The sequence below is a fragment of the Myripristis murdjan genome, chromosome 22, assembly GCF_902150065.1.
Source record: "Myripristis murdjan chromosome 22, fMyrMur1.1, whole genome shotgun sequence".
In the NCBI taxonomy this organism is placed as follows: Eukaryota; Metazoa; Chordata; class Actinopteri; order Holocentriformes; family Holocentridae; genus Myripristis; species Myripristis murdjan.
Genome location: NC_044001.1, coordinates 19,481,580 through 19,494,217, shown reverse-complemented (window position 1 = coordinate 19,494,217; position 12,638 = coordinate 19,481,580). Strand labels below are relative to the sequence as shown.

The window sequence follows — 12,638 nt, the reverse complement described above, 5'->3', positions numbered from 1 at the left end:
TGACCCTGCCAGCTGAGTACTGTAGTAGTTTTACCGTGAAAGCAGTCTCGTGCTACGGGGAATTTCCCGTCCACGTGTCTGAATACGCGATGCGGAAGGCGGGATGAAAACAAACTCGGTGATAGGTCGCAGCGGCCGTATGCAAATGAGCCTCAAGGGCGCATGCCCCACTGGCTCTGAGAGAGGCCGTCGAGCGCTTTATTTACTACTTTCTATGCACCACGCCCCGGCGAGGCGGGGGCGGAGCTGATGTCTGCGAAATTAAACCAGCTTGTTGCCATTTGTATCACAGAATGGAAGTTATCGTGGAGGTGAAACGGACTAAACTTGCTCGGTTTCCCAGGATTTTGAGCTCGGCGTTTGACTGTTTTGAGCACAGACAGCCGTAACACCGAAAGCCATCTCTGTGGTAAGTGACTAAAACAGGCTGTTGAACTTCCTTATTCCGTATTCAGTGAGTTTGTCGGCACGGCGAGTAATGTTAAGTAACGCTTCTGTCCTTGGGAAGCGATTGATACTTAATGCTACAAAATTACCTCGAGTGATTCAGTGTATCTTTCTCCACTCGGTTGTTGAAGCAGTCCGACAGAAGTGGTGTTTAGTTTGCCTTGGCTTGTCATTCACGGGCGTACAGAGGTTTGAATTTTACCGGCTTTCCCGGTTGAGCTAACCTCAGTCAGTGAATGGCATCCAAACCACAAGGCACGGTGTTTGCGGCAAGTGGCCCTCTGTCATGTTTCAGGTCTGTTTATTATTGTCAACAACAGCTCGACTCTTCCTTGGCTGCTTCTGTGTAAAAATATTAACACCATTCCGCTTATGATTTTACCACACTTTTTTTAAATTTATTTTTTTTATTATTCGGTAGCCGTACACACAAATGCATTTTACATGTCGGCTTTTTCAGTCATTTTGAAACACAGATTTGAGTATTTGTTTTTTTCTTTATATGCTTAAACTTACAGATAGTCCAGTAACTTTCTGGATAGACGGTGGTAAGATTACCATAAAATTCAGGCAGCGCGTTGAACACCCTGGAGCCAGTGTCATTTTAGGTCATGTATATGCATATGTTACATTAGGTGGAAATGGTGTGATGTGAGGCTCATGGTGCTGTTGGATGAAAACTGTGTCAATAATACAGCTGCCTTAACCCTCCACCCTCCCCCCCAGTCTCCCTCACTCACTCACTCACTCCCCCCTCTCTCTCTCTCCCTCCCTCTGTCCCTGTCTTTTGTTAGCGTTGCTCTCCGTGCAGCAGGGGGAGCCACTGCCTCTGACACAAAGACACCGCTGAGAGTTGAGCACTAGTAACAGAGAGCAACCCAGGATATCTGGAAGTTGTGCCTTTTTTTTTTTTTTTTCAGAGTCTTGCATGTTCTTGCTCTATGTTTGTCAAACAGAGCATCAAGTGGTTTTACACACAGGGTTTATTGTGAACGCACACAGTATATCGTGAGGTCTGGGCACACTAGAGACAGGCCAATCTGCTTATGTTGGGTGAAGAAATGAAAACTCCTTCTCAGAGGCTGGCAGGCTGACAGACCCAGGGTAGGGAGAGTGGCTTAGGATTTTCCTCAAAGGCTGTCATTACTCTTTTGCTGTGGACCCTCATTTGGAAGTGTGGTAGTAGCCTAACCCTGCATTACAACTCGATGGTGAATTGGGGTGAGCTGGTGAGGCAACTTGAGTTTCAGCCGTATTTTGATAACTCTTTGACCCGCTATATGATTCAAGGTTGAGTGCAGTGCATCGTTGACACTGGCAAGATTCCCAAGTGCTTCTTGCGATTCTTGCCACATTGTGGGAGAGTTACTTTGGCGAATTGTAAATATGCATTTTCATCATTCCTGTTACCAGTTTCCTGTCATACAAATTTCAGGCATGTAGATGTGCAGTGCCTGTAATGTTATCTATTATGGTTTGCAGAAAATGGTATTCTCTATTGAGATGAGAGGTTGCCAATCACAGGGCAGTGTGCTGAAGCCAGGCTCTTTGCTTCAGTGCTGGCTAGTATGGAGAAGAGAGACTCTACCTCTCACTTAACCTAGTCCGCCAAACCCCCATTTAGGTAAATTTAGCTCGACTGAGAATCCTAACCACAGTGAATTGTGTGGTTTCATCACTGAGATGAGCAGAGCCATTTGTCTAAATAAGCACTGAGCTCTTTGCCGCAAATGGAGTCAGACCTTTTGCTCATTTTCTCTTCCCCAACTTGTCCACTGTGGTTTCATTGACTCAAGGGCACTCATTATAAACCAGAAAGGTTGTCTTTAATGATAATGAATGTTTAGAAGATTTACCATTTAAAGAATGTACTGGCTTCAGTCACCTCATTAAGTGCAATACAAACTTGTCCAAGGTCACCATCATTAACCATACTGCAGAAAACTCTAATTTGATCACTACTTTGAGTTGTGTACTTACTGGAAGACAAATGCGGTTTAAGTCACACATCTTGATACTCATTTGTAATAATAGTCTTTTTTTTCTATCTCTCCTTTCACCCTTAAGGCTGCTGGTCTTATAACGCCCCCGTATGGACGATGAGGAGGATGATGTGTTTGAGCCAGACCTCCACTGCTGGCGCACCACATTCAGGGAGATAAAGTGCGAAGACAGGGGCACACAGACACCCGGCCCTGCCCTCACATTGGCCAACGGCATGCTGCCCTGTGGAGTCGCAGAGGAGCCCAGACCACTCTTCTACGGTGAGACTTCAATCTATTGCACACATGGGAAAGTGAGCGTCACGTTGTGTGATAACTGGTGTTATAAAACTGAAGCCTGAAACCATAATGTGAGAAATGGGTAACAATGTAGCCGTGCTCTTCTCACCCCTGGCGCCTGATAGTCGTGATCACTGTGGCTTTTATGGTGCGCATGGAGTGTACCCAGCTGCTTTGCTATTCAAAAGGCGCCAGACTGGCATTGTGACTCAAAGGACGTGACGTGACAATAATGCTCACCTGAGTAAGCACTGACCAGACAGAGATGAGAGAACTGACTGTCAGTGGCAGTAAAGCTACAGTGGTGCCATATACAAGTCACAGCTCCAAATAAGCTCCATAGCAACTGACTGACCTCAAATCTGCCACACATACTGAAATGATTTCACTTTGATCATGAGTTTGTTGATTGGTATAGATGTATGAAACTGTCATCTGACATGCAAAAAAAAACAAAAAAAAAAAACAACAGCCGGGAAGTGTGAGGTTTAGTGTAAGTAGTTTCAGGCAACCAATGTGATAGATACAAAACACTTTCAAGAGCACTTGGCTGCACCTTGTACCTATTGCAACATCAGTGCACCCATAATTACAGTAAAGAATGCCCTCTCAGGTATATCTCTGCAGTGACAAACTCTGACCACTGGCAGTTTCACGCTGAAAATCACTATTGACCTTGACGCTCAACAGGCAACGCGGGTTTTCGATTGCACTTCCCAGCACACTTTGAGCTTGTCGGGGACCAGGAGGCGCGGCAGCAAGAAAGGGAAGAGGAGCAGAACGGGATGGAGCAGCGACCCCGGCAGCAACCTGTTGCGCGCAGCGTAGAGGCCCGCATCGGCCAGAAACTCCAGCTGATAGGAGACCAGTTCCATCGGGAACATCTACAACTGGTGAGAGGGAAAATGAACCAGCTCAACACATGCATTGTGTGTATGAGTGTGTGTGGGTCAGTTTGAGATTGACACGTGGTCATACACACATCAAGCTTAGGGGCCTAATTTGGTTAGCCACAGCTGAAAAGAGTCAAACTCCATCAGTATACCTTCTTTATTGACCTAACAGAGATCCATATTGGGTCAAAAGTTTGCTCTCTTTTGAGTGTGTTTGTTCCACCTTTGTGTTGGACAGGCTGTGTGCGTACAGTACTTTAGCCCTGCCCCCTCCAACCCCCCACTTCCCTCAAGCCAAAGACATAGCTGAACCAGGACAGCCCTTCCCCCAACCCGCCGCCGCCAGGCTTTCACCCTGCCTCCTTTTCCTGTTTATTTCTCTCTGTCTCTCTGTCTTCTCCTGTTTCCTCTCTGTGTTGTTGAGGCAAGGAGCATGGAGGATGCCTGGTCGCACACAGCACACCAGCACTGTGGTCAGGGTGACACTGTCCACTGAGTCACTGTGCTGCATGATAGTGCATCTGTGTGGGTGTATTGTAAAAAAAATAACTCTCAGATACAGTTGTTGCGTTGGCTGCACCAACGCAAATATAGACCCTTGAGAGTTTTTCTTTTTTTTCACAGTGTGCGTGTTTTGTGTTGCACAAGGGGTTAAGAGACAAACATAACAAAAACAATCACCACATGTACATTGACACACACACTTCTACATCCACACATGCACACACACTAGTATGCCCAGAAAAAAAGCAGAAGTGGCGGGAAAAGGTAAACATGTTGTAACCCGAAGCTTGGCGCATTAGCCCCGAAGGGAACAGCTGTGGTTCCAGGGAGTCTCCAGTCAGCCCCTTCTCTGGGCAACGACCAGCCACAGGAGACGCCCAAATAAAAGGCCTCTGTAGCTATTGGTTGAGGGGGGGTGGGGATCTGTAATGATGGTATAAAGAAGAGGTTTGGGATTGAATGATTTTCTCATGCACTCATTAAGCTGAGGTTATTTATAACCCAGCAGCTTATATCCAGCAGCTCGGCATTACTCATGTATTGTCATACTCGTAGACACACACAGACGGCCTGACAGACAGACAGGCACACAGGAGGGTTACAGCCCTATCTGTGGCTGGGATCCACTGACGCACAGCGAAGGCAGGGCCAGGCCAGGGATGAGGAAGTGGCTTGTGCTCCCTTAACTGGCTGAGTAAACATCAGAAATGACAGTCAGAGTGAGAATGGCTTCATGAAGTCACATCCTGAAGCCACAGCACAAGCGATAGGACCGACCTACATGCATTGCGATGTGTGATAATGAATTGTCTTTTTGGTCCACATTTTACAAAGTGGTTACAAATTAGCGTAGTGTAATGAGGAGTAAGGGTATTTGCGATAATAACTTAAGTAGAGACCAGCGATTCTGTGTTTATTTTCATGCTCTAAGCTGCTGATGACTCTTGTCATTCAAGCGGGGGATAACTACAGTTTTGCCCGTCAGAGTTCAGTGAGGTCTGCTGTGTGGAGTCCTTGTGCCTGAGGTTCAGTGTCTGTGTGGCTGCCTGGCGGCTGCTGAGTGATCTTTGGGCAAAGCCAAACATTGATGTGCGGTTTTGGATGCGTGATTCCACTGCAGCCTCTGTAACTGCTATTTTTGGGCCTGTGGTGCAGTTGTGCAATTACGTCTTCAGCAGTGAGGTGGGTAGTCCACCTTGAGCTGTAGCTGCTGGATAACTTGGCAGCTCTATGTATATATGTGTGTGTCTGTGTGTGTGTGTCTGTGTGTCTGTGTGTTTGTGTTTGTTTGTGTGGTTGTATGCGCGTGTGTTCGTGCTCATGCATGAATACACCCATACTTGTTTTTCAGCTTTTCGCTGTCTCTCACTTCTCGCAATCACACGCTCTGACAGTCACTACAACAACTCTACAACAATAACGGGATACTGTTTGTCAGTCTTCATTTCTGTCTCGTCCTGTCAGTAAATGATCACTATTACTCAGGACAGACACTTGTTCCTAAGCCATCCAAGGCTCTTTGACAACCATCTTGTCGGTGGGCTTGGGAGCGATGTGACTGACTGTGAGCGTTCTCCATGGGAGCCTGTGGCCCCCGGCAAGAGGAGGGATTAGGTAACGGAGGAGTGCTGGTGGATGCTGACAGATAAATTGCTCCTCAGTCTGAGAGGGCTGGAGGGGACGCTGAGGTCCCCAGAGGAAGGCTGACATTAGCCTGCCTGCCATTTGAGACACAGCAATAATGACAGTCACAATGGCAGGAAGACGGCTCCGGTCTGTGCAGGGCAAGGAGCAGAGTTGGGTTTCATCCCCATGTTTTTTTAAGAGAGACGACTCCTGGTGCTTTCGATAGGAGGTGTTGAAAGCAGGGTTGAATATCGCCTGTGCGTGCACACATGTGGGTGTGCATGTGTGTGTGTCTGTGTGCCTGCACGCATGCAACACTTGTGGCTTTATCTTTGCACTGCACTGAGGGCATGGCACTCGCTCCTTTTGGCACTTGTGGAAAAGGGAGGAGCGGAGTTGCTTTGGAAATAAAAACACGTGAAACTGGCTCTTGATATTTGTTTTTCATACATTGATTGGTACGATTATTGTTGACGTGATGTCGGGTTGTGCTGTTCTTTATTATCTAATATTACAGCTCTTTGGTTTACTCCTCCTTATGTGACTGACAGAGTTTCTGGCCATGGGAGTTAGCCTGTTTGCTCAAGAGATAAAGCAGAGCTTCTGAGCAGCTGGCCTGACAGACAGCCTGCATGAGACACTGATAAAGCACATCGGGCTAGTGTCAGAGTGACGACACGGTGCATCTGGCTAGACTCTGGCTCTGTATGGCTGGCTAAATTTAGAGCCCAAGTCACATTTTGACAGTTGGTGGCGTGACTCATGACCATGTTACGACAGTGCTGCCCACACCTCTCGCTCTGTCTCGCTCACTCAACAGAGAAGAGAGCGAAAGGTCACTGTTAAGAACTTTCTGGTTCTCTCTTTAGAGATTAGTGTTGCACTTGTAGCGTGTGGAAAATAAACAAGTTTGTAGGAGTGGTAAATCTCCGCCATTTACTGATGTTATTGTCCACGGCTGATGGTGTGAGATTTACAATTCAAACCTCTAAAGTCCAGCCCCGATTTGAGTCTCTCACATACTAGCACACAAAACATACCTCTAATCACATACAGTCATGGCTGTCCTCTTTCTCTGTAATTACAGAGAAGGACGTGATTGTAATTGCTAATGTAATTAGGTTTTAAATTTAAAACACTGACATGGGGCATGCCAGTGTTTATTGAGCACAGGCTGTCTGCTAACAGTGTCCTGGATGTATTTGAATCAGTGTGTGGTGTGTATAATGTTGCCTGTGTTTATGAAGCATATCTTATCTCATTATTTTGTCTTATCAAAATATCCCCAGGCAACATTTAGATATATAGTACAACACAAAAGCAGTTTTATCAAGAGTTTCAGTAGTCCTCTATGAATATAAATAGCTGTTGGCACTTTCTCATTTTCTTTCTTGGTTTGTTTTTTACCTCCTCCGTTTCTCTTTTGAACAACAAGCTGGTGAGTGAGATACACACACATGCTGGTTGGAACCTGGCAGAGCTTATGCAACAGTGTGCAACACTCACCGCACTTCAGCTGGAGTACGGAAACCCAGAGGCTTATCAGAGTGCCAACTCTTGGCTGGAAAATAGGTCAATGTTTGGACACCACCTTAGCAGTCATGTAAATATGGCATATCTAATCTGTGTTGTCAGATGTTTAGGCTTTTGTAAGGAATTGCAGAACGTTGCCAAGAAGAAGCGGTGTACTTTGTGCATTGTCATGGAAAGCTAATCTCAGGTCTTGTTGCTCGTCTTTAGTTTACGGCCCATGTCTGAAAATAGCTACAGCGTTATCAGGCGTGGCAGAGTCTGCCTTTCGTCCATCGATGGGCTCTTGGTGCACAGAGCTGAGCTACTGTACCACTCTCATGCAGATATGTGTTTTCAGAGGCTCCCTGCCCGTCTTCAAGAGCTCCCTAATCCCATTTGGTGCAATTATCTTATCTCCCTTTCTCAATGGTAGAGATAGCATTATCCCTCTAATCGCACACAATCCAATTGGCTTGCAAACCCGAGAGAGACAGAAGACTCCTCCTGAGCCACTGCTGCTGGTTTCTGCCAGAAAGATTAGCTTAAGAGTACGACCATATGATGAATGTGTTTATGGCTCGGAAAGGCTATTGTGGAGCTCTGAGTATATAGGGATCCCGCATGCAACGAGAGGCCTCTAATAATTATTGTTGGGGACAGAAGCAGACTGTTGTGAAAATATCAATGCCGTTCCGGTGTCTGGTTTTGACTTACCACCGTCCCAGTTGACCCTTTTCAGTCTGTTCTGTGTCAATCAGCACGTTGTAGTCAACATAAACCCTAAAGCACACAGTGAATGCCCAAAATAATGACTAATTCCAGTGATTGAGTTTTTACTTACAGTGGCTGGATGTGCACACGGTCATGTGCTGTGCTAACTTGGATGTGTTTCTTTTGTTCTGTTGATGCAGTATCATCGAAACCAAAGGAACCAGGGGCCGTTGTGGTGGCGCCTGGCCTCGGCTCTGCTCAACCTTCTTTTTGACAGAGGGGCTTTCGCCGGAGGAGGTGGAGCAGGACGGAGGTGAGAGGACCATTCATCCTCACCATTCCCCTTTTCCCCATCTTTTCTGAGGAACTGGACTCTAATGGCACTGTCAAATCTAACACGGGTCTGTTGGGGGAGAAAGAAAGAAAGGAGCAAGGAGAGGTCACCGCGGGACGGAGACAACCAGCTTTTTTTACAAGGTCGTTTTTTTGTCTTTCCAAGAAGATGCCATGTTGTTTCCGAGATTTCCTCTACAGGACAATGTTCATATTTTGGTAAATGTATGGTGTAGTAGTTTTGTACAGTACATTGTTCTCATTGAATTTGTTTGCACTTCAACCTGTATCCATCTGGAATGACCTCCATAGACCCTGAGAATGCCTTATTCGATGTCTCCTGCCACAAAAGTATGTGTTGAGCAAATTTTATAGGCAAGACAAGATGGGTAGGACTTGAAAAAGGAAAGAAATGTAGTTCAGGGTTTTCTTTTCTGAAGTTTCCCAGGTAACCAGTCAACTTGATTTACTAATTTCCAAAGAGGCAGTTTCTCAGAACAAAGCATTTTGCACCTCAACGTCCAACTCCCCAGTGGAGTATCTGTATATCTATATCTTTTTACACACACACACACACACACACACACACACACACATGTGTTTTCATACACTTCCATTATCTTTTATGTTGTGAGTTTAAACATCGACCCCCAGTGTCACTGAAAATATTGGGAACAAAGTGTTCATTAGCCCATAAGGCCATAAAAATAATAAGTCTACCATGAGATTCTTTATTTACATTTCAGTCAGGAAGCCAGATGTTTGTCTCCCCTCAATTTGATCTTGTTCCTAATTTCACTCCAATACAAAGTATCCCCCAGTATTTTCGATGTGTGCTTTTCATTTGATTCTTTTCAGACCTCCATGCCCTTGAAGTGGAGCTGTGGATCCACTGTTTTTGCACTAGAATACACCCTTCAAGAGTTCAGATTGTGTTACCAAGCCAACCTCTGTCTTGTATGAAGGTTTTCAGTTTTATTTTCTCACTGCATGATTTCAGATGTTTTCACTCACATGTCCAAGACAAATCATCAACATTGAGACCTGACTGAATACAGACAAGCATGGACTCCAGAAATTCTGTGTGCCAGTGGTGCTGGCTATGAAGTAGAGTGCCTCCATTGAAATGTCAGTGTTTCTAGCTTCTCTTCTTTATTGTGCTTTTCCCAGCCTGTGTGTACTCTGAACACCAAACCAATACTGCATAACCAATCTGTGAAACAGAATCTGCTCCTCTCGGGAAACTTTTATGAGGTTTTACACCATTTTATATTCTGTTGGGTGATTGTGTATTGTTTTGGGTGCTCAGAACCTGAAATGGGACCTTTTTTGATACTTCACCACTGAAACATGTAGACGACCAGTCTGAATTGAGACAAAAATCACAGTGAAAAAGACTGTACTTATTGTTGAAATATGAATATGTTTGAAGACACTGTTGAAGATGCTGTTTGTTATACTTCCCATTGCTGAACCTAGAATAACTTCTGGACCCAAGGAGCAGTACATATCAGGAGGCTGTGATCACTTGGTCCTTACAATGTGTCACGTACATCACTGCCAAATTAGGATTTCCTTTCATTAAAAAACATCTTCCAAGATGTCTCAGGGACAGACTTTAAAGGCCACTGGTAACCTTGAGAATCTGTTACAAAGTAAGAGTGAGCGCAGTGTTTTAGCCATTTATTTGTGATGACACCTCTTGATGTGGTTATCATCAATTTTTCCACTATCAAATCAGTTCAAATTTCTTTAGGCCAATATGTCAGCGCATACACAAAGGTACAGTTTGACGAGTCTGAGGCTGACTTACTGACTGTGGTAGTGACAGGGGCTTCTAAGCATGTGGTGGGAGGCATGTGAGGTGCACTGAATGTGGTCGTGGTTTAAGTTTCCTGCGGATCCTGAACGCTGAGCCAGTCCCCATAGCTCCCAGTCTCACCATGAGCTGTTGACACGTCTCCTCCTCAGTCCTCCATGTGTGCTGCTCCTTCATTACTTGGGTATTGTTCATTTTTTTGTAATTTATTTTTTTCTTCTTATTTATTTTTGTATATTTGCCCATTTCTACTGTATACACTTGTGTGTGCAATTACTTCTTATTTTCCCTTTTTTCTTTTGGTCTTAGATTTGTATGTGGTTCGTTTGTTTGACTCTGCACAGCAAGGCCTGCCTGCATTGTGCCTGGTATTCCTTAAGGGTTGTTTTTTCCAGGGTCAGACCCAACCAATTCATTTTCTTTTTTTTACGTCACTCCTCCACCCAATTTGCCAGTCATGGGTAGATTCAGAAAAGTGGTTGCTTGGTGCGTTTTTGAGGTTTAACCATTGAACAGGGTATGACTTTCCCCCTTACATTTAAAGACTCATGTCACCTATCTCAGCAAGTGATGTTAGAAATGTTTCAAAAGAAGATACCTTCATATACTCATTCACAAGTCACAGGGCATTGGTTTATGTGTTCAATTCTTTAATCTTGATCATTGTTTTGTAATCAACATGCACTGGAAAGTACTTTGTTTCTGTAGATCCCATGGGTCCCTTATCTATTGTGTGTAATTGTATAGTATATTCTCTGGATTGATTTTTGTCGAGGTCTGTCACAGGCTAATTTGTCCATGTGTCAGCCGTCTATCTGTTGCATTGACCTGGTAGCCTGCCTGAATGATGGCCTGTTTGATTTTTTAGAAAGGGAAACAAGCCACCATGGTGCCCTGTATAATTTGTAGGATGAGGTTCCCAATCTGCACTCACCACGTTAACAAGGGAGTGTAGAGAGACCCTAGAGTGGGATATGTATTTTATGGAAACCGTCAGTGTCTTGAATTTTGTAGTCCACTTTATATAAATTTGAAGTTTTGAGGAAGGTTTTGATTTTGATTTCTTTTTTTTATGAGAACATTTCTTGCTCATGGTCTTTCTTAACTTTTTAAAATGTATTTTCTTATGAAAAAAGGGTCTGTTTTTATAAGGACAGTTCATGCTTGTAAAATCATTTTTAATACGAGTTGGATCCTTTGAAGTCCAATGAGATCAAGGGCTTTGTTTTGTATGAAAATGAACTTGCAACATTCCTTGCACATCTCATGGTGGTGTTTAAACAAAACCAAGCAAACCAAAATCATTCAGTGTTGTGGTTAATTTGGCTCAAGAGCTTAGATCATTGCTATGAAATAATCTTCCTTTACAGAACAGATGAACTGTATGTGTATTACTGAAACCCTGGAAAATGCCTTTAACTGCTCAGTTTCAACAAAGTCTTGATTATCACACAATCTCTGTATACCAAGAAATGAGACCCAGCGAAAATGTAGCATTTTTGTAAACATTGACTGTGTGTTTTCGAGACTGTACTGTGCACTCATTTTGTTTATATATATTTTTTGTTGTTGATATAATATGGAAGTAAAGACAATTTGTTATGTAGTGCAATATGCTGTACATAAGGAGCTTTGCTCTACAAATCTTTTTTTCTGGATTTCTTGTTTATTGGTACTTTTTTCAATAAAATTTTGTTGAAGGTGTTAAAAAATTTTTGTCTAATTTTCTTTTGCAAGTATTTTGGAAAGCAGCAATTGCAAGTCAGATCACTTTTAATGATTTTTTAAATTATTATCAATCATCAACATGTATGACTGAATCATATTCCTGAAGTTACTAGGGCTTTTGTTTTATAGATTCAAATCAGTATCACTAGAACATAGCATCATCTCTTTCATAGTTATCTGGTCAAATTTTTAATCTTTATTTGTGGAATACCTTTATATCTTTCTCTTATATCTTTGGTCAGCCATGTACAAAGTCAGAATATAATGAACTTACTCTTAGACAAAATTATGTAGAAGAAGAGTTGATCTTCTTTCTCCTGCTCCCTCTCATCGGAGCATTTTTTAAAGGACTGTAAGCCACTGATGGATTTGCCAAGTGTCTAAGGCTGGCCAGGCATTTGAAACTGGCCAGGCGTTTGGCAGAAACTGCCCATCACATCCCTCCTGCTGTTAGGTCATTATTTAATGGGAGCAAAAGGGTTTTCAGACCTCTCTAATAACCTTCTGTCTGCACTACACACACACACACACACACACAAGCACACAAGTGAAGCATGACAACTGGAAAGCTTGACCTGCGTGCCACAGACCTGCTGAGGAATATGCCCATGTATAGAGCAAATGAATAGTGTTACCTCACAACGCATCACTGTCACTTCCTGAAAGGTCAAGGCCAATGCTGCTGAGCCCACAGATTAGTTACACCATTGCGCAGATGCACTCGGCATGAGGATGATTGATCGCTCATGACAGATATAAACATGAGAGTTCAGTGTGCATTAC

At 43.8% G+C, this 12,638-nt stretch overlaps 1 protein-coding gene across 2 annotated transcripts; it reads left to right on the top strand.

The window, feature by feature from the left end:
• The first annotated feature begins 292 nt into the window (after nt 1-292).
• On the top strand, nt 293-11,842 carry bmf1 (BCL2 modifying factor 1). Of its 2 annotated transcripts, none has more exons than XM_030081934.1 (4): nt 293-409; nt 2,515-2,711; nt 3,450-3,622; nt 8,176-11,842. In XM_030081934.1, the coding sequence occupies exons 2-4, from the start codon at nt 2,540-2,542 to the stop codon at nt 8,290-8,292; spliced, it is 462 nt and encodes a 153-aa protein (XP_029937794.1). In that variant the 5' UTR covers nt 293-409; nt 2,515-2,539; the 3' UTR covers nt 8,293-11,842. The 2 variants fall into 2 exon arrangements, with proteins under 2 accessions (XP_029937794.1, XP_029937793.1); XM_030081933.1 differs by having other exon boundaries at nt 3,420-3,622.
• The last annotated feature ends 796 nt before the right edge of the window (nt 11,843-12,638 follow it).